The 21,921-nt window shown below is 49.9% G+C and overlaps 1 protein-coding gene across 1 annotated transcript in view; it reads left to right on the plus strand.

Moving 5' to 3' along the window:
- Positions 1–28: 28 nt before the first annotated feature.
- COL20A1 (collagen type XX alpha 1 chain) overlaps positions 29–21,921 on the plus strand; it is a 50,340-nt gene continuing 28,447 nt past the window's right edge. The window contains exons 1-18 of the mRNA XM_023939673.2: positions 29–441; positions 3,868–3,952; positions 6,296–6,406; positions 7,930–8,073; positions 8,295–8,453; positions 9,314–9,514; positions 10,722–10,877; positions 11,848–11,967; positions 12,131–12,295; positions 13,531–13,695; positions 14,639–14,811; positions 15,398–15,527; positions 16,012–16,157; positions 17,774–17,897; positions 18,355–18,494; positions 19,092–19,221; positions 19,742–19,884; positions 20,950–21,082. Coding sequence (XP_023795441.2) covers positions 3,880–3,952; positions 6,296–6,406; positions 7,930–8,073; positions 8,295–8,453; positions 9,314–9,514; positions 10,722–10,877; positions 11,848–11,967; positions 12,131–12,295; positions 13,531–13,695; positions 14,639–14,811; positions 15,398–15,527; positions 16,012–16,157; positions 17,774–17,897; positions 18,355–18,494; positions 19,092–19,221; positions 19,742–19,884; positions 20,950–21,082 — 2,413 coding nt within the window. The 5' untranslated portion in view covers positions 29–441; positions 3,868–3,879. The remainder of the gene's footprint in view (positions 442–3,867; positions 3,953–6,295; positions 6,407–7,929; positions 8,074–8,294; positions 8,454–9,313; positions 9,515–10,721; positions 10,878–11,847; positions 11,968–12,130; positions 12,296–13,530; positions 13,696–14,638; positions 14,812–15,397; positions 15,528–16,011; positions 16,158–17,773; positions 17,898–18,354; positions 18,495–19,091; positions 19,222–19,741; positions 19,885–20,949; positions 21,083–21,921) is intronic.

The raw sequence follows: 21,921 nt of genomic DNA on the forward strand, positions 1-21,921 counted from the left end.
AGATGTGTTTAATTTCCTTCAGCACAGCTCCCCTTCAGCGCTCGCAGCCCTTCCATGGGGTGTGAGGGAGGCTGCACTGACTCCATCCCGGGCAGCCCGAGCTGGCAGGGAGCCAGCACTTGCTGCCTGCAGCCTCCCAGACAGAGATTTTCTTTTATTTCATTAGCAAAGCCCCTCAAAGCTGTTCTCTCCTGCCTATAGAAGCAGCCCCCTGCCTTTCACGCTTTATTTGGCGGCGCGAAGGGGCCAAGCCGTGCATGTGGAGGGGGAGGTGGGGGAATCCCATCCCTCTCCCTCTGTTCTCCCTCCCCTTCCTTATCCCTCCTGACGCCTGGGAGCTGAGATCTTGAATCCCGCCGAGGAGCGGAGGAGGCGCCAGGGCAGCTCCTCGCACGGCTTCCCGATGTAGCCGGAGCTGCGTGTCCCGCCTGGCTCCGACAGGTCTGTGCTCCTTCCCCTTGGGGCTGGGGTGCCAGGGATGCCGAGGAGGGGCTCTGCTGCTCTGGGACATGTGTGGCTACCCCAGAAAGGGCATTTCTGCAGGGTTTTGCTCTCCGGGAAGCTTGGAGCTGGTCATCGGGACATTCCCTGCCGGTCTAAAAACTGCCAGCTCTGCCTTGGTGACTCTTCAGGGGCTGGGGCTGGGAGAAATGCACTTTGTTTCTTGCTTCGATTTTTTTTTTCCTTCTGTTTTGTGGTTGATAACATAAAACTGCAGGGTATTGCTGCCGGAGAGTATTTGGAAGGGTTTGTGACCTGTGTGGGTTTTCCCACCTGGAGCTGTGGGTGAGTTCAGCCTGATGGGCTGGGGGAGCTGCAAAAGCTCAGCCTAGAAGTGAAACTTTTTCCTGACTTTTTTTTTTTTTTTTTTTTTTTTTAATGTTTCTGCTATGTTTGAGACCTTTTGTTCAACGGTGGAACTGAGATAGAGGAACTTTTCAGGAGAAAACAGAAAGGGGTGGATGAATTTGTGTTTTTTAGTCTGTTTTAGGTCCTTTAACCAGCAAAGCACTTGGGGAATGTGGGACAGATTTATTCCCTGCAGCTGGCTGCCTTGCTGGTCCCTGTCTCTTCTGCAGGGCTGTCCCTGTGCTGCTCATGTGTGAGTGGGACACGAGGTGACATTGCTCCTGCCAGCACTTCTGTGCAGAGGCAGTGATGACTTCTGGCATCATGAAATGTCCCCAAACTGTGACTGTGGAAGATGGAAATAGTTCACACTGCCTCCAAATCCTCACCTTTAGTTGTGCTGATTTAAATATGTGGCAGGCATATTTTTTTCTTTAAGTAAAGAGACTACTTGTAAAATTTCCTGTACAAAAAAGGAGATCTCTGACTGCCTTAACCTCCAAATCTCCTCTGAGCACACGGCTGGAGCAAGTGGAAAGTGGTGTGTCCCCCACACACCCCTATTTTCCAGGCCCTGGAAATACTCACCACTTGCTCCATGTGCTGCTGTCTCCACATTCCTTCCCTGGGGGTGAGTAACAGGAGAGAGGCTCCAGCGTGCTGAGGGCTCCCTGCCTGTCTGCAGGCTGCTGTCCCCTCAGCCCCAGGGTCCACACTCAGCCTGGCTGGCTGGTGGCACCACTGATGGCAGAAGTGGATGGGGAGGGACCACAGAGTCCTGGGCTTGGGATGTGGGAGGTGAGGTGTGGAGAGGGAGCTCCTCCAGATGTGTGTCTTCCACCACTTCAGACAAGTGCACTTGTTATCCCTGATTTACAGGTAGGAAAATGAATGTTGGAGAAGAGGCAGAATGGTGATGGGTTTGCCTCTGAGATGGCAGAAGAGATGAAGACCCTGTTTCTGGCTTTAGTCACAGATCCCCACCCTGGGGTCTACCTGTGCCCAGTCTGGGTTAAAACCAGAATTAATGTGAGGGTGGGAGGCCCTGGCACAGGGTGCCCAGAGCAGCTGTGGCTGTCCCATCCCTGGCAGTGCCCAAGGCCAGGCTGGAAGGGGCTTGCAGCAGCCTGGGACAGTGGAAGGTGTCCCTGCCTGTGGCAGGAGGATGGAACACAACCTTGAAGGTCCCTTCCAACCCAAACCAGTCTGTGATTCCATAATATTGAACTCATCCTTACTGGCAGCACAGGGTGGAAGCTCCTGCCTGAATCAGAGCCTGGATCAGTGCAGGCTGGAGGAGTTCATTTTTCTGGATTTTGGATCCCATATAACCCTGGCTAACATGAAAAGATCAGACTCTATCCAGTGCTTTTGCCAGAATTTGGCATCCTGTTTATCAGCAGAGCTGCACAGAAGTTTCAAGGACCTCAGGAGCAGTTTGGTGGCATTGCAAAATGGCCAAAATGAAATTTTAGTTCAAGGAATTTGAGAAATGATGACTTATTGCTGCTGTTTGGCACACACACTTCTGCAGCCAGGGCAGGCTCTGCTTTCCTGGAGGTGACAGTCAGAGTCCTGAAACCCACCTATAAAATGTTTGATGTTTTTTTATAAACAATGACCTCATTTTATTAGATGGAAAAATAAAGCAAGTGTTTCCCATGGCTAAAGGCTTCGGTTACACTGCAGTTGTTCCATTCATCTTCAATAATCACAGACAGAAAAGGGTGGTTAACAACTCCCTGTTACAACCTGCATGTTTTTCCATTCAATCTTCCAGCAATTGAGATCTGCTTTAAACAGATCATGCCTGGGTCACTCATGTGCATATTTATTTTTTCCTTGAAATCACTACAAAGTTGCTGTCTTTGAAGGGAAACAGGCATTTGCCAGGAGCCTCTGCATACCTGTCCATCAAGGTGAATAGAAAAGGTGAATGGAAGTGAAATGTCACTGCAGGAGGTGCAGGGGCTGGTTCTGCCAGAAGCAGTGAGGCTGAAATGTGGAGCACGGAGATGACAGAAGGCCAACAATGTGTGCTTAAAACCTGGTTTGCTGAGACCCAGATGAGGTTGGCAGTGCTTCCATCAGGGTGGTTTTCTGCTGACCTGAAGTTCCTGACCCAAACTGAACAGCACTGAAATCCAGGCTGGCAAAGCAAAGCCCACTGCAGATGCTCAAGGTCCATGGGCTGAGGCTGGCAGTCAGCTGTGGCCATGCTGCAGAGGTCATTTCTGAGTCAAACTGATCCTCTGCCATAGTGAAGTCTGTCCTGCCTGCTTTCAGTTTGTTCAGCTGAATGAATTAAAGCAAAATTATCCCAGCAAGTCCTGGATATAACTTCTTGGGAATGAAAGAAGAAATAAACCCCTTCTTTGTAAACTGTTCACTGACAAACTCCACTGGGTCTGTGGATCCCTCCTGCTGCAAAATTGCTTTATCACAGCAACTGATGTCTTTAAATCTGTGGTTTGAGTATCCTGGCTGCCACAGAGTGCCCCTCTCCCTGCTTTTCCCCTTATGACTGGTGTGTGCATCCCAGGGACACAAGAATCATGCTGTCTGTATACTTGTAATGATCGTGGTCACGATAATCAGAACTAATTACTTCTGTACAGTTAAACCAAAAGTCACTCTGGGATCTATCTGTCCAATCATTGGCCAGTGTTGATGACTTCCATGATCAGAGCAGAGCCCATCACTGAGTTCCACCTCTGAGATTGTCCTGCCCAGAGAGCCCAGCCCCAGGCCCAGGCAGGAGGAGAGGAGTGTCCCCCACCAGGTTTATAAACACAGTTTAGTCCAAGGCACTGAACAGCTATATTGGAGAGACCAAAAAGATTAAATAGTGTGTAGGGATTGCAGGAAAACCTGTGTGTTCTTCTCCACCCACCCTTTCAGTGCCATCAGTGATGTCCAGAGCTTGTGGTGCCTTAAATGAGGACAGAAAAAAACCTGGATTTTGATGTGGTGAAATACAACTTTTACTTCTCTTTCCTGACATTTGCACTTTTGTAGGTCCTGGTCACAATGCTGATTCACATTTGGGTCTTTCTTGCCTGCCTGCCTGTGGTGAGCCATGTCTGGGGACGAGTGGGCCAAGGTAAGGAGGCTGCCTGCCCTTGTGGGGCTGTTCCCTAGGGTTTGTCTGTCCCCTGGGATACCCAGCCCTTCCCATTGGCAGTGGCACCACTGTGAGGGGCATTCCCAAAGACAGGCAGGATTCCAGGGCGCTGCTCTGCTCTGGTGTCTGCTGGTGAAGCTCCAAACAGCCTTTCCCAAGCATGAAGAGATGAGGGGTCAGGGGCCCCATCTGGGGAGAGCCCCACGCTCCCTCCCCACCCCACCAGGCCTTTCCTCATCTCTGGCAGCAGTTCAGCCACTCCCTTGCATCAGGGATGCATTTCAGCCTGTGCAAGCAATGAGGGGCTTATGTGATCTGTGGGAGCCTGAGAAATAGGAAGGAATAGGCTGTTGCTTCTTTAGATACTGCACCTTCCTGCTTTGGGTGTTTGTGGTGAGATGTGGTGCAACATCTGTATCATCCTGTATCATCATACCTGATTCCTCCTGCATCATCCTGCTTCCCAGAGGGACCAGAAAATCCCTACAGCACCTCAGCACAGCCTTTCTGATGTGGAAGAACCACGTTTTTGTTATGTCTGAGCGCTCTATCGAAGAGCACAAAGGTTTCTAGTGAGGTGGTGGCCCTGCAGGGCTGGGACAGATGTGTCTCCCTGCTGTGTATCTTCCAGACTTGTACAGTTAAGCCTGGGCTTATCTCCCTGTGAGCTGGAGAGCAAGGTTACAGCATCAAATAGCACATCTAACGCAGGGCAAGGAAACAGTGGAGCTTTCATGGCACTGGGCATCATTTGCATCCAGCACATAATGGTGCTTTAGAGGATGATGTCCTTTCTGGTCTATCCGGGGACATTCTTGTCTTTTTAGCTTCTGGGCTCCTAGAGTGATGCCCAAGGAGCTGGACCACATTTGGCCAAAAGAAGACAGCTCCATGTTTAATCTAATGATGAATTCCCCTCATTGTTCCATGATCTTTTACCATTTCTCTTAGGCATGATTTTGGGATTTGCTTTTTGCCCTTCACCCCTCTTTCCCCTGTTTTCTTTCTTCCTCTTCAGATTTGCCTGGGGTGAGATGTGAATCTGAGCTTTGTTTCCCCAGAATAGTTATCTGCTTGTTGGGCAGCCTGCAGGAAGTCTCTGCAAGGAAAGGTTAAGGCACAGATGTTGGGCAGAGACAAGCAGGAACCTCACTGCCAGCTCTCACTGCTTTCCTGGGTGGTGACATCATGGCAGGGATGTCAGGAGGTGTCTGGGCATCATGCAGGACCAGATTAGGGAGCTGAGGAACCCTGGGGGACAGTTTGGCAGCACTGAGCAAAAAACTCCAGGTCACCCTGAGATTTATTTTTTTGTGAGTAATTGTAAAGGGAAAGAGATTGGTAACAGCTGCAAATGAGGGGAAGCTCTTGGGTGCAGATGTTTACAGCTTGCTCACTCACTGCAAATTAGGGCATCCTGCTGGAAAGGCAGCTCTGGGCACAGTGTCTGAAGGAGGGGAGAGAAATCTGCTGAGTTGCCATCCTGCATCCAGCCGAGTGAAAAAGTTTCATATGGTGACATTTGTGTGACAGGAATCGTTGATTCCAGGAGTGACACATGAGCTCAGACATCTAGCTGGGGTTAACAGATAGCTGTGAAATCTGGAGATGATAAAGGAATGTGCTGTTTCTTCTCTTTACCTCCTTGTCTGATACTATTCTTTTCCTCAGGATTTGTCATTTAGTTTGCAGCTCCCTGCAGCAAACTGATACAAGCAAACTCTGCCCATGAGTTATGGTCCTGCCAGGAGCTGTTATTTACACTTTATCAGGTTTTCTTTATTTCTTTTTTTTTCTTTATCTTCGTTCTAAACCCATCTGGTCCTTGGAGCTGCCTCTGAAATGATCTTTCTGCAGGAGTGTGGGATCTATCACCAGAGGAATTTCTGTATTTCTCAGCAGCCCAAGCCTATTGAAGAGCCTTGCTTGAGCCCATTTATCTGTTTGCTGCCCTCCCATTTCAAATATTTGCACTGAACACAGCTCCTGTAAGAAAACACTCAGCATGAAAGCTCTGGGGAGAGTCCCCCAAGACATGAAGGGTTCAGAGAAAGCCCCCACCTCTGGGGAATCTGCTTTACCTTTCTGCAGGGGTTTAAAATGAGCACCCGAGGAACTCCTTGCACAGGAGGCCCCAGGCCTGTAGAGGTGCAAGGGGACTGCAGGAGCTGCCACACAGCCCCAGGGGATGCTGAGGACTTGCCTGGGGTGGGGAAGGTTCCCTTTGTACAACCAGTCCCACGTCCTCAGAGGAGAAGCACATGTGGGTTTGGTGGGAGGAACTGCACCCATAACAGCATGGACACATCTCTTCCTCCCCAGGGTCAGGCCGGCTGAAACTCACTGTCCTTTCAGAAGACAGGCTCCAGATGAAGTGGAAAGAGACTGAAGGGAACATCAGTGGCTACAAAGTTCGGGTAAAGCCCATGGCAGGTACGTGCTGACAGCCTGGACGTGAGTCCCAGCAGAGATTCCTGTGAGAGAGAAGGGACCGAGCTCCACCTTTGTCTGCAGCACCACAGGACCTAAACATGAGCATTGCTTAGACCTTCAGGGAACAGAGACAAGGCAGAGGGAGTTCTCCACAGCCTGTTCTGCTCTCAAGTGCTGGTTTCACTGGGCTGTACGTGCAGCATTGCCAAGGAGCCTCTCTGTAGTGCCACCCCATGCACAGGCCCTTTATCACTCATTCACAGGAAAGAGATAAAATTCAGCTCTCTTCATCCTGGGGGAAAGGTTTAGCCAGAAACGCTGTTCTTTGGGACTCTGTGAGACAAAACTGAAAAAGCCTCATTGCCTGGCTCTTCTGTGGGAGCTCCTGCGGGGACACGGAAGGGGAAGCCCTTGACCCTATTTGTGTGGGTAGGCTCATCCCTCTAGCTCCCTACCCCTGCTCCCTGATCTGAGATGTTGAACCTGGTGCTGTTGGAAGGACACCATGTCCCTCAGCAGGGAGGGAGCATCCTCGGCGGTGGCTGGCATTCGGTTCCCAGTCGCTGCCGCTTTCCCAGTGAGCCGGAAAAGGGATGTGCAGGGCAGGAGTGCAGCTCCTGTGATCATCCAGCCGCTTTTAGCTCAGCCCCCACCTGTTTCCCAGGCTGGAGCAGGAGGTTTCTCATTCCTTCCCTGCCCGGCTCCTCCCCAGAGCTCCAGCTCAGCAGGGATTGATGGGCATCCCGGGAATGCAGGGAATCCCTGGCGCTCCCAGCACATGCCTGAGGCTTTCCCTGGCAGCCTGGGGAGTTTCCAGCCCTAGGCAGGAGCACGGGGATGGCTGGGTCACAAACAATCCGTCTCCACAATTTAAAGCTTGCAGACCTTTCCTGGTCGGAGGGGTTCAGGGAGCTGCTGTGCCTGTGTTTTGTGCAGCACAGAGCCCATGGGGCAGCAATCGCTGCCTTGCTCCCTCTGCTCACTGTCCTGCCAACACAGAAACCAGTTCTTGGCTGGTCAAGGCATCCCAACCCCAGACAGGGTCCAACAGCTCGGGACACGGCTGTGGAGGGGTCTGGAGGTAGTGCCAGCCCCAGAAATGAGCTGTGCCCTGCAGGCAGCAGCTGCCCTTAGAGACAGATGGGGCAGAGACAGCACAGCTGGGAAAAGTGAGATGAGTCCAAGTGCCAGTGGTGACCTCCAGAGACACCGAGTCACTTCCTCATTTTGCCACATATGACCTCAATCACTTGTGTGTTTCCATAAGCAGTTGCCAGTCTTTACACTCTTTTTTTTTACACCAGCTTTTCACTCAACAACTCCTTGGGAAGCTGGTGAGAGTTGCACTAATACTGGGTGGGAAGTAATTTTCTAATTTGGGCACTCCTCAAAATTTAAAACATAAATAGGAGCTGACTGTGGTCCCTAGGCAGACATTCCCTGCATTTCAGTGCTGCTTTTGCTACTGTCAGCTTAAATTTAAGCTCTGACAGGCTCTGAACTGTGGCTTCATCCCACCTCAGGGGACTCGGAACAAGAAGTCATGCTGAAAACCAAGACTCCCAAAGCCACGGTGGGAGGGCTGAGCCCCACCAAGGAATACACCCTGCAGGTCTACGTGCTCAATGGCTCCCAGGAAGCCCTGTTTGCCAAGAGGAAATTTGTGAGTAAGTGCAGAGGGCTAAATTTTACCACTCAGAGCTCCTGAGGCTCTTGGGGCCCATCCTCTGGCACACACCCTGCAGACTGCTTGGCAATCACAGAGCCTGGTACTATTTTGGATGGAAGGTTGTAAAGGGAGATGGGGAAGACCCAGGGGATGAGGGAGGGACTGTGGTTCACAGGCCTCTCTAGATGTGCAATTTCTCTGTTTTTGGTCTTCTTACAGTAGAGGAACTCAAAAATGCATCCCAGACTAGGAATAACAGGAGGACTGCAGGAGATACGTCAGGAAAGAATCTCACCTCCTCAGGGAGCTTGGCAGCTGAGCACAGTGGGGTGGCAGAGGCCTCCCCACCACCCCTGAACACTGCCCTGTCACAGACAGGTGGGTGCTCTCACCATCCTGGAGTCCTACAGGATGGATTTTGTGCCACCCTACCACAGCTGGAGCATCCAGCTGTCCCTAAAACCATTCCCATTTTCTCCCTGCCATCTTCCTTACAGAGATAATCTTTCAGTGAGTCTTGCTAGCCTGGTCTCATTCTTTGCATACGATTCTTAGCTACAGAAACACAGTAAAGCACCTAAAAAGATTTGCCCCTCATTCCAGCCAAGCTGAAAATGCACGTGCAGGTATCCAAATTCAGCAGATGCAAACTTATCCTTCAACTGAATGTGGATCCTTGGAGAACAAGCTTCTCCCTGGGCTTTTCCCTAAGCTCTGTGTCCCAGGACTGGCTGCAGGTGCTTTACAAGAAGGATTTCCTCAACCTCCCTGGCTCAGGACCCTCTGTAATTACAGAGTCTCATGTTTCCATGACCTCAAAAGGGAATTACACTTGTTAATGGAAGGAAAATCCATCAGGACCATTATCCAAAAAGTCTTGCACTAGCTCAGGGTGTTTGGAAGTCACAGATTGCTGAGCTCCGGAGAACAACTGGGTATGAGGTACCATGGGATGTTTTCCCTGATTTATATTTTATAAACATTCATTGTTTTTCATCATTTAAGTTAATGGGAAGGACAAATTTGCTGATGTGATCCATTTCTAACATTAGCTCCCGAGCAGGCATGCAGCCCTCTCAGAGAAGTATGAATGAAGGTGGTGTCAGTCTGTCCACCCATAAACCTGCAGGAATTTTACCCCTACACCTGTGCCAAACGTGGCTTCAATCAGCTGAGGAGTGGGGCTGCATGGGGGTAACACAGTTAGGGACAATGGAATTTTTCTCTTTCGAGCACAGCAAAGGACAGAGCTGAAAAGAAAAGGCAGAAGGGGATTCAGCCAAAGAGCTCAGGAGAAATGACAAGAAACCAGCCCAGTGTGGAGGCCAGCATGACAGAAACAACATCAACAACCCCAAAATCATCCCCGCGCACTCCTGCAAACGCGGAGCCAGAGTCTCCAGGAAAGGAAAAACCTCCAAAGGATTCACTGAGGCGAGGTGAGAGGGGGCTCAAACATGTCTTGCTCCTTCTTCCCTGCTGATTTCCCTAACACTCACTGAATTTCCAGCCCACCCTCTGCCCCCCCAGAGTACAGTGCTGCTGGTTGTGCTTCCAATCACTAGGTCATGCTTTGGGAGCTGACAGAGCTCACTGGAGAAATTTGGAGCTCTGTAGGACAACATGAATTCTCAGGAAAGCTGGAGTTGGGCCAAAAATTCCTTCCAGATGATTTATTGATTTTAATTGATTTGGCTCCATTCTCTCTTCATGTTGTCATCTCCCCCTGCTTCTGGCAGATTCATGTAAGCATTTGTGTTCTTCAGCAGAGCACCCCCAGCCATGGACCTTTCCAAGGTGTTTCCTTTCCAGACACCAGGGGTGTCTTTTCCAGGGGTGTTTGTTACCTGGCCTGCTCCTCCTTCTGGGCTGTTTCACAGATAACTGATCCATGAGGACCCTTCACATTCAGCTGAGATGGTGATGGCTCCCTGCTCTGCTGAAAGGGTGGGAATGGGATGGGCCAGAGCATCCCCTTTGTCCCAGCAGAAATCCCTGTCTGTGATAGGAGACATACCTCCTTGGAGCCTGATAAATCTTAATGGGATCATCTGTTTCCCCTCCACCAAGGATGGAAAATTCCCCATCTGAGAAATACTCAAGGAAGGTGCATTCAATTAGCAACATGCCTTGTCGTATCCTCTGTTAAGCTGAAGGCCTGGGGTGGGGAGGAAGGCAGAGCTGGAGTATCCATGGTGCCAGCAGGTTTTTATGGAGTGATTTGATTTAATATAAAGCCATGAAATAATTGTAGCCCACAGGGGATCTCGTGATGGAATGGAATTAAGCAATCACCTGCAATTCATGGAGACTTAGGCTAGATAAAAGGAAGCACTGGGCTGGGGCAGAGATGGAATGGAGCTGACAGCTTGCAGAGAGCAGTGCTTGGGTTAGCACACGCTTCCTGACAGCTTTAACCCCTTCTTTGCAGAGGTGCAGCTGCACACCACTCCATTTCGAGGTGCTGAGATGGGTTATCCTTGGCTCCGTGGTTTTTACAGGATGCTGTCATGTGCCAGACTGGCAGATGGTCTGTTCCACCATCCAGACAAGGCCTTGCACAGCACAATTGCTTTTTATCTTTAAATTCTAGCAGGTTTTCCTCCTTACAATTGCTTCTCTCAGTATCAAACCTTTTCCCTCCAGGCTCCCAGTTTCAGTGTGACACTCCTGCAATGATCGATATCGTCCTGCTTGTGGATGGCTCCTGGAGCATCGGGCGCAACAATTTCAAGCTCATTAAGGAGTTCCTGAGCAATTTGATTTCCCCATTCAGTATTGCAGAAGACAAGATAAGAGTAGGTAGGACATGCTGCAGTTTCCTGACCTTGGGATGCTGATCTCTTGTCCCTGTGGTTATCTGCTCCTCTTGGGAGCTGTTATCTCTTTAGGATGGGCCCCTAGAGCTGCTCTTGGAAGCTTTTCCCATCTGGCAGCAAGCTCTGGCCTCTAGTGGCTGTGAAAAATATCTGCACAGTGAACAGAAGCACTGTCCTTGGGCAGCCCTAGGTCTGGTGGTGATGCTGAGATACTTTTGTGATTTGCTGCCATCTCTGAAGAGGTGCTCAGCCACCAGAGCACTGGGTGCAGTGGCAATGCCTCACTGGGGCTGCTGTGAGTTCAGAGGGGAGTGGGGCTGCTCCCAGCTCCGAGTGATGCTGACAGCCAGGCTGTACATGAAATGGTGTAAATCCTTCTCAGCCCTTGCAGCTGATTGTTTGACCCGGATTAACCTTGACACCTCATCAAATACCTCTGATCATCATGCCAGGGGCGTGTACCCCTGCACCCCGTGGGGTCTGAGGCATCCCATGGCACGCATGACATCCAGCATGGCAGGACTGTAGAATCACAGGATGGTGGAACATCCTGATTTAGGAGACACCCACAAGGATCATTGGGTCCAAGTCCTGGCCCTGCACAGAACACCCTGAGGATCCAACCCTATGCCTGAGAACATTGTACAAACATTCCTGGAGCTCTGTGAGGCCTGGGACTGTGACCACTGCCCTGGGGAACGTGTTCAGTGCCCCACCACCCTCTGGGGGAAGAACCTTTTCCCGACATCGAGCCTAAACCTCCCCTGACTCAACTTCATGCTATTTCCTCAGAACCATGCAGAGAAGTGGAGTCACAAGCCCCATCTGCTCACCCCCAGCCCCTGTCATTATTTTGTGTCATGTTCCCTGCCAGTGCTGACCCCGGTTCCCAGAGTGGGCCTCCTGCAGCTCACCCGGGCTGGCTCGGTGCCCAGAGCTCCTGTCTTCCCCAGGGCTGTCCCAGTACAGCAGTGACCCCCGCACCGAGTGGGATCTGAGCGCTTACTCCACCAGGGAACAGCTGCTGGAGGCCGTCAGGAATTTGCGGTACAAGGGTGGCAACACCTTTACAGGTAACTCCACCTTGCAGGGCTCTGAGCAGCCACAGTGGGGGAAGCTGTTCCCATGGATAATGTGCTCTGTGGGGTCTGTGGCCACTGGGGAGCAGAGAAAGCAGTAAAGGCACGGGGGTTTTTTGGAAGGCTGTGGAACAACCTCCATTCTGCCCCTCCCCAGGTCTAGCACTGACCCACGTCCTGGAGCAGAATCTGAAACCAGATGCTGGTGCCCGGCTGGAGGCTGAGAAGTTGGTGATCCTCCTGACTGATGGGAAATCCCAGGATGATGCCAACCTGGCTGCTCAGACCTTGAAAAACCTGGGCATAGAGATATTTGCCATTGGTAAGATCACAGCCATGGATAAGCTGTAGGACAAAGCCAGCCTGTTTTGGGTCACCTCCAAATTGAAGGTTATGTTTCCTCAACTTTGACAGAAGCATCCTGAGGCTGTAGAACTGAGGTAGTGGGTGAGACCTCATTACACTGTGGCTCAGATGAAAATTAACTCATTTGTTCAGCCCAGGCAGTGTCTTCAAAGGATTTTTTATTTTTTTGGAGAAAATATTCACATGAGAGATTTCATACCTCCCATCTAAAGACCTTTGGCAGCCTCAGGGACCAGTGCCATGAAAATAATAATCTCAGCAGTGGAATTAGGCAAGAGAACGTTGTATTGGGCATAGCAGGAGACCTCCTGTATAATTACTGCCTCTCACAACTTCCCATTTCTCTGAATAACAACATTATCTGCTTTTCACTGTCTGGCAGCAACACCAAGACACAGAATGGCCTTGAGCAGCTCTGGCCTTGAGGACCACAAGAGGTCTGCTGGAAACTGATACATAAGCAATACAGTTACATAAAAACTCTCCTAAAATTGCAGTCTCCAAAAGTTTAAGGGCTAATTTATGCTGAGAACATGCAAGTGAGGGTTCATTGCATAGGGTTATGCAGGTAAGTGGCTTTTATGGAGGGAGGAGAGCTGCTGAGCCTCCTTGACCAGTGCTGGGGAACCTTGAACTTAGCTCTGGGAAGCAAATTGAGTTGTACTGTGGAGCTTGGTCAGCAGAGAGTTAATGAGGAGGGGGAGCTGAAGGATGGGGATGGAGGATGCTGTGTGATGGAGAAGTTCTGTTATATAAATGGGCTGCTTTTTGCTCATCCCTGGCTCTGTTGAAATGCAATGTGATGTTCTGATGAACAACAGGAGCTCTGTGGGGAGCGCTGGCACCTCATAAATATAAAATGGTTGTTTGTTCATTCAGTCCCTCATCCATTTATGCCAGCTGCCTCTCGGGTTGAGAAATATCTACCTTTCTGATAGCAAAGCCTGCAAGTGGTGAGGAGGCAGGAAAACAGAAGGAAGATTCACCAGGCTGTCTCCAGGCCACTTGTGAGCTGAAAGCTCTTCCCAGGCTGGGCTGAGGTGGCTGCTGCAGGAAAGCCCAGGGCCACTAAAGACACCACTGAGGCAGTGCAGAGATGGGGAGGCTGTGCTTGGAGAGCAGGGGGGTGGTGAACCCATCTGTGGGAGTCCCTGTGCTCATCTCTGGGAGCTTCTCGTTCTCTGGCCGCAGGGGTGAAGAACGCGGACGAGGCGGAGCTGAGGCAGGTGGCCTCGGAGCCGCTGGAGCTCACCGTGTACAACGTGCTGGACTTCCCCCTGCTCAGCTCCCTGGTGGGCAAACTCACACGGGTCCTCTGCACCAGGATCAAGGAGAGGAGCCACAAGGAAAACACAGGTGAAGTGGGACCTCCTCGGAGAGGGCTGAGCTTCCTGCTGCTCATCGTCCCCCTTCCTCTTGGAGGAAAAAATCACCTAATGACAGCAATTACCATTACAGGGAGAAGGGGCTTCCTTTCCCTCTTTCTTTGTCATGTGGTGTGATAAATGTGTTGTAACCATCTCCTTTTCTGAGTTTCTTCCAACCAAAAAGAGGCAGAAAAAGCAGAACTAATATGAAATATACTAGGGAAAGTGTATGGGGTAAATGTGGAGTAGGATGAGGAGATGATAAAACACATGTTTTGTTTTCTCCACTGAACTTTGAATGTTGAATTTCTAAGGCATTTTCAAATTCAAATCAAGCAGCCATTTCTTTCCTTTGCTGGGGAGCAGCTTGCATGATGAAGAGAACGAAGAACCACTCCAGATGTTAGCTTAGATCCTCAGGAGAAATATCATGTACATATTTCTATCTCCTTTTGCTCTAAGATTGACCTAAACAGAATAAGAACATCTAAATTCCAAACATAATTTTATTTTAATGCTCTGGACATTCATATAAACAAATGAATTTATTCTTATTTCTTTGTATTTGACATAATTAGACATTTTACAAAGGTGAAGGTTAGGCTGAAAAGAAATGAGCTTCTCCAAAAAGAAAACAAAGTAATATTTGCTTGTTAATTTTGGCCAATTTTTATGACTGAGGAACGCAGACTTGTGTTGAAGAATTATTTGCAGCACCCAGCAAAATACACAGCTTGCTCTTTATGGAGTATTTATGTTCTCTGTACACCCAGTTTTAAAATATTTCAGAGCAGTCTGGTACAGTTTCTATACTCTGTAGGGAAGGAGACTGCAACTTGATTTGAAAAATGTCACTCACATTTATGAGCTGGAAAGTACGTTTGGCATGAGAAGTGTGAATATAAGAAAATAACTGTGTTTTTAATTCCTAGGCAGCACTGTGAAAGACACCCCTGTGAACACGGGTTCTCAGCTCAGCCCAACTGACCTGAAAATATCTGCTGTGACCTCCAAGAGCATGCACCTGGCCTGGAGCCCTCCTCTGAGGCCCCCAAAGAAATACAGGGTTGTGTATTACCCATCCAAGGGGGGGACCCCCAAGGAGGTGAGAGACCTTTCCCTGGACACCTGAGACTGACACAGCTTCCAGATGGTGGCTGGGACTTTAAGTAGGCTTGGGTGGACAAAAAGAGGGTGGCAGTGGGACATCAGTTAAGCCAGAGATGAGACTGAATGCACAATGAGTGTAAATGTGATGAGGTTATAGGGTGATGAGATAGAAGACATTGATTTTCCTCTTAGCCAGTGTTATCCCCTCCCTGAATCATGTGTTTTGACTCAAAGAGGATGCTCAGGTACAGAGAGCTGTCCAAGGATACTCATCTGTGATGGATATGATTTAAAATAGCAAATCCAAATTGTGGATGAATTTCCATTGATTTCAGTGAGAGCATGACTAGAGTCTTGTGCTCAGTGTTTGCACAAATTCAGGGCTTAGAGGACAGGAATCCTTTCTGCCTCTCACATCTCTGTTTTGGAGAGATTTTACCTAGCACAGAGCACACCTGGGCTTCATGTTTCCGTGCACAGATCTACCACGGAGGAGCCACAGTGGCCAGGGATGGCCAGTTCAGCCATTCCATTGCTGAAGAGCACCTCCCTGCCTTGACAGCCCTGCCTTGTGCCTGCAGGTGGTTGTGGAGGGAGCAGTGTCCTCTGTGCAGCTGTCCAACCTGACCTCGCACACGGAGTACCTGGTGTCGGTGATCCCCGTGTACGGCACAGCCGCGGGGGACGGGCTGAGAGGCGTCACCTCCACACGTAGGTCGTGAGTAGAGACAATTGTGCTGATGGCTGGTGGTGGGAGGTGAGCAGAGATCACTCTGACCATCTCAGACTGGAGACTGCCTTGTGGATTTCCCAGCTCAAGTTCAGCCTGCTTACAGCTCTTTATCTGTGGAGGTTCTCAGAACTCAACCAGACAAGACCCTGAGCAACCTGTTCTTTGAGCAGCTGGTTGGGACTGAGACCTCCAGGGATCCTTTCCACCTTTGTCATTCTGCAAAACAGAATGTGGCAGTAACACACCCTGCTAGAAATATATTGCAGCTCTTTGCTGGTTTTTGTTTTTAACCCATGGTCTCCAAGTGAATTAAACTCTCTGTAACATAGAGACTGTGTTAGACACGGGGTAGGTGCCCACGAGCTTGCAGCAGCTGTTGTAAAGCCAGGTTTGTCCCCTGGGTTTTGAGTTGTTTCAGACCTCATAACTGAAGGTACCTTTGTGCCTTATTTTTCTCTTTAGTGCCTTTGTCTTCCCCTCGCTCCCTGCGCGTCTCTGAGCTGAGCCACAACAGTCTGAGGCTGAGCTGGAAAGCAGCCCAGGGTGCCACACACTACCTGGTGCTCTGCTCTGCAGCCCCTGATGGAGCAGAGGACTATACAACAGAGGTAGAGTTTGTGACAGCAGTGATAATATCGGTTTTTTGTCTGTCTGGGCTGAGTTTAGTGCTAGCTCTAAGCTTCGGCAATTGGGATCATGTGGTCAAAGAAAAAAAAAAAGTGTCAGAACTATTGGCAGAAACAGCTTTCATAAAAGATTTATGATTTGTCTTAAAACGATTTATAACTGAATGTTAATTTCATGTGGGAAATTAAGGCATGGGAGAAATATGGCTGCCTCCTGGGGCCCTGGAAAAAAAGGTACTGAACTCACATCCTTGTAGCCCCAAGTGTAATCACTGTATCCTTGAGGCTGTACATAAACATCTTGACTGTGTGTATCTTTAAATGTTAATTGAAGATGTGCTGGGGCGGATTTTACCGACATCTGAACACAGACCTACAACACTGCAGATGAATAAAACAATGGTTGATGAATGGAAAATCCTTAAAAACATCTAAGAACCCTTTGTTGTGCATTATCTGGATGCATGCCTTATCTGGAGTATCTGTAAGCTGAGGACATGAATTTTAAAAAACAAAGTGTGTGGGGAGGAACATTTATTGCCTCTTGACTAAGATTCCCCCTTTGAATGCACAGCAATAGGGGCAATTTCAAAACAAAACAATTAATACTCTGCTTTCAGGGCACAATCGTGGGTTTTTTTTCTAAGATTCAGAACACTGGAAGCAACACCAACACTCAAATTTATATTTCAGCATACAAAAACATTTCCACAGTCACCTGACCCGCTCCCTGCAAGAGTGCAATGCTCCAGACCTATGGGATGTCTGCAAAACCAGCATTAAAATGTTCCCATCTTCTTTCAAGCTGTGCTGCCATGGGTGCAGGCTCCTGAACGTGCCCGTGGTGTTTCTGCAGGAGCAGAGCTGTGCCCGTGCCGTGCTGGCAGCAGATGGCAGCAGCCCTGCCTCTGCCACGGCTTCCCTTGCCTGGGAAAAGCGGGACCACAGCTCTGGGATACCCCCTGGTCCAAGCCAGAGCAGCGTTTTGGTGTGAGAGGGCTGTGCGGGTTAGGAGGAGGTGCTGTGCATCCCCAGAGGGTTTGGTGTCCCAGGACAAGAGAGGCAGAGCACTGCAGAGCACCTGCCCAGGTGGGGAAGGGGCTGGAGAAGAGGAGAATGAGGGGAGACAGCATCGAGGTCTGCAGATTCCTCATGAGGGGCAGCTCCCATCTCTGCTGGGACCAGTGTCAGGACCCGAGGGAACAGCTGGAGCAGTGTCAGGGCAGGTTGAGGTGGGATGTCAGGAAAGGCTTCCTTACCCAGAGGGTGGCTGGGCACTGAACAGGCTCCCCAGGGAATGCTCCCAGCACCAGGGTGACAGGGGCCAAAGAGAATTTGTACAACACTCTCAGGCACATGGTGGGATTCTTGGCGTTTTCCTGCTCAGGAAGAGGATTTGGATTCTGATGATCCTTGTGAGTCCCTTCCAGCTTGGGATATTCTGTGGTAATGATTCTTAGACCATTCTGGAGTGGAGATGTCCCCTTAGTGTAACCAAAGAGTCCTTGGCCCATGTCTCTGTAAGGTCCTGCTCTCTTAAGAGCACTGGGAGGTACCCTTGAGCTGAAGGGCACCCTAAAACCCCTCTCTGTTGGCAGGTGAAGGTGACCCAGCCCGAGGTGCTGCTGGAGGGGCTGTCCCCCAGCACGGGGTACTCTGTGGCAGTGTATGCCATGTATGGGGAAGATGCCAGTGATCCAGCCAGCATCCAGGAAACCACCCGTAAGTGCTGCCTGCTGAGCTGCTATTAAACACTCAGGGCAGGAGAGATGTGTTAAATGAGGTGCTCCCCATGTTGTGCATGTGGCTTGCACACATGCTGCCACTCTTCTGCTGGATCTGAAGTGAATATTGGTCCCCAAGGGGATCTCTAATTGCATGGTGAGCTGTGAAAAAGGAGTGGTGCTCTCCTGGTAATTAAGGACTTCTGAAAGAGGTGTTCCTTGTAGTTCTTGTTATCTGGGGGAGAAAAAGGCAATCATCTGTCTGTTTCCTCACCTAAATCTGCAGCAGCCCTTCATAACCTGTGTGGTACTGAATAAAGGGAATATTTTCCTGCATAGTGAATGAGCCTCTTAGCTCACAGTGGGATCGTCTCAGAGCAGCAGGAGGCAGTGGGTGGCACCTCCTTGGTGCAGCCTGTGAAGGCTCGGGGTGCTGTCACTAACTGTTGTTGCAGTGGCCTTGAGTCCCCCCAGGTACCTGAGCTTCTCCGAGCTCAGCCACGCGTCCGTGCGGGTCAGCTGGGAGGCGGCAGCCGCGGCCGTGCGGGGTCACCACGTCACTTATGTCTCTAGCAGAGGGGGCAACGCTGGACAGGTGAGTCCTCAAGGGCTGGGGGGAGGAAGAGAAACGTGGGAAGTTGGATAACGTCCTGTTCTCTCCTTCAGCTGTGTGGTTCAGGGAGAGCTTGTGTGCTGGCAGAGTTTTAACTCGGAAATGGGCACTTCTGCTGCAGTTATGACCACATGCTGACCTCTCTGCAGCTGTACCCTCTAGAATCACAGGATGTTTTGGGTTGGAAGGAACATCCATAACCAGGCAGTCCAACTCCCCTGCAGTGAGCAGGGACATATTCAATTAGATCAGGTTATTCAGATCCCCATCCAATCTGGCCTTGCATGTTTCCAGGGATGGGGCATCCACCACCTTTCTGGGTAACCTGTGCCAGTGTTTTACCACCTTTGTTGAAAAAGTCTTCCTTATATCTCATCTGAATCTACTTCTTTTAGTTTAAAGCCAGGAGCCCGTGTCCTATATCAACAGGCCTTGCTAAAAAAAATCTGTTCCCATCTTTCCTATAAATCCCTTTAAATACTGAAAGGCTGCAGTTCAGAGTCTCTTTTTCTTCAGGCTGAACAAGTCCAAGTGTCTCAGCCTGTCTCTTACAATACTCACACAACTCCCCCACTGCAGGTGGAAGTTCCTGGCACTGCAACATCCACTGTCCTGAGCCCTCTGTCCTCCCTCACGCAATACTTCATCAGTGTCAGATCTATGTACGATGAAGGGGACTCCTTTCCAATTACTGGCAATGTCACCACCTGTAAGTAAGGAACAGAAACACTTCTGGTCTCAGTAAGAGGTGACAAAATTGGTTTGTGTGTCTCTGAACTTGGAAGTTTTGAAGATTGGCCCCAGCAGCTCGTGACCTTGCACAGAGCACAGATGGCTGCTGTTCTTTGTGTGTGGAATACATCCAACTGTGTTATGCTCAAAATGAGCTGGAAGGGATAAAGAAAAGAAGCAAATGAAGAAAAGCATGATGTATCACTAACCTCTGCATCCTTGAGAGCCATCCTAGCCTTCTTCCCTTTACAAAACTGATGTGATATGTGTGCTTTCTGTAAATGAGATAACCTGTCTTAATTAGGGCTTTAGAAATAATTTACGGCTGTCTGTCCTGATGCCTGTTGTCACACGGGTCTGAAGAAGCGACAGACAGGCTGGTCTCAGACATCTGCTTGGTTGATGTTTTGCTCCCCAGCCATCTGCTCCCCACCTTGGCTCTGACATGGTGCTGTCAGAGCCTGCACTTCAGCTCCTGTTCCTTGTGCACCCCTCAGTGAAGGTCCCCCCTCCACGCGCCCTGAAGGTCACCGAGCTCTCCGGGAACAGCCTCCGCCTGCAGTGGGAAGCTGTCGCTGCCTCGGACGTGGTTGTCTATCAGATCAAGTGGAGCACAGCCAGTGGAGAGAAGCCTCAGGAGGTACGAGCCCACACAGAGCTCTGGGGGGACTGGGCCGGCTCGGAACTCACCTGCCAGAGTGGCAGAGAGCTGCAGAACTATTCAGGGAAATGCACTCCAGCTGTGGAAGAGTTCAGCAGGATCCCTCCTGGATCTGGCTTTCAGTGGAGCAGTCACCTTGAGGGCTGGAAGCAGGAGGGACAGCAGGGCGGAGTCCTACAGGCTCTGGGAAGATTGCAGAAGTGTTCTGGGAAACCTCAAGGATGAAATTTAATAGGGACAAGCAGAAAGTATTAAGCTTAGGCAGGAATAATTAACCACAGGTATACAGGATGTAGAACAAATAGCTAAGAAGCAATTCAGTAGAAAAAGATCTGGGGTTGCTGAGGATCATCAGCCCCCAATGTCAAGGTGTTGTGGATAAGAAAAAGACAATACCCAAGTATTTATAGATGGAGATCCTGCTTTTTAGAAGGTGAAGAATTTTCTCCTCAGTGCTAGGAACCACTGATTCTTTTGGGATATTGCTCTTTGGGAAGGGTGAGGTCCAAGTGAGGAGCACACAGAGGAGAATGACCAGAGACAGAGCTGGTGCAGGAGGGGTAGGGATGGACCAGGTGCCCTCTTCCATCTGAAGCCCCTATTTTAGTAGGAGGTCAAACATCAGTTTAAATGGAGGCTTAATACCCAAGTCTTTCCTGCAATGAGTGAGATCAAATATGTTCCATTTGGGCTGAACAGAGGGGTCCTGGGGCTTCTGTCCCCAGCTCCCCTGGAGGCTGGAAACTCAGCAAAGGGATTCTGTGCTCCCAGCAGGCACTGCCTTGTGTCAGAGCTGTGCTGTGGTGCCGAAGGAGCTACTGATTATAGCTGGGCTGCCATGCACAGTCATCTGCTCTGCGTTGTTCACAGCTGGAATTTTGCCTTTGCTTCACCATGTGCACCCCCAAGCAGTAAACTTTGTCCCCAAAGCCTGGTGCTAACTCATTTGTGCCTGGGGACAATCTGTGAGCCAGGCACTTGGGTGGCATGAACCAGCCTGGGGATGCCTGGAGTGGGACTGACTCATTTCCTGCCCTGCTGCAGCTCTCCCTCGCTGGAAATGTGGCCACAGCCGTCCTGCCCGGCCTGCAGAAGAACACCGACTACAAAATATCCATCTGGGCCTACTACAAGGACGGTGCTCGGAGCGACACCGTGTCTGTGCACCACAGGACCAGTAAGTGAGCAGGGCTGGCATCCACAGCCCAGGGATGGCAAACAGGGCGTGGGATGCCTCACAACTCAGCACACACCTGCACCTCAGACTGGTCACCTCCAGCTCTGAAAGCCCAAGTGCCTGGAAAAAGCTAGAGATATTTAGGCTGCTGTCTGAAAACCTTCTCAATCTGTCCTAAGAACAAGAGGCTGGACAATCACATCAGGCTGGTGCATTTTAGAGGCAACTGATAATCCTTGCACGTGTTCCATGAAGAATACATTTCATCCCTCCCCTGCCTCAGTGTAGTGCATGGATGGCAATTAATTCTGAGGGTGTTCAGCTGAACGTGTCACTGTGATGCCTAAGAAATGGGTCTTGTTAATAAAATATTGCCTGTAAGGAGGGCAAGGATTTCCTGAGCTATGTCATTGCTGAGCTGTGCCTCACTGAGGGCATTTACAAATATGGGAGGGAATCCTGCAGACACACTCTGCCTTGGAAGCATTATCTAAATCTGGATTTGTACAGGCAGCAGCATATGAGGTTAAAAAGTGGCACTTCCAGAGGTCCTGGTAATTAATATTGCCTGTAAAATGGCTTTGTTGGAAGTGAATGGAACACAATCTCTGGAGCACCAGCAGTCCTCCCTCCCCTCTCAGATCTTGTCCTCCTCTGCAGAATAAACTCATTTAGGCTGATGTTGAGCTGATGAAGCTTGAAGTAAATGTGATCTTGGAATAAGAAGCTCAGTTTTTATTAATAATAAATAATAAAAACATTTTTTATAGGAGGCTACCTCAGGCAAGTACCTTGGAGCTGCATACTGACAAAAGGAAAAAAACCCCAAGCATCCTACT

Source organism: Cyanistes caeruleus, chromosome 16 (assembly GCF_971803275.1).
Source record: "Cyanistes caeruleus chromosome 16, bCyaCae1.hap1.1, whole genome shotgun sequence".
Lineage (NCBI taxonomy): Eukaryota > Metazoa > Chordata > Aves > Passeriformes > Paridae > Cyanistes > Cyanistes caeruleus.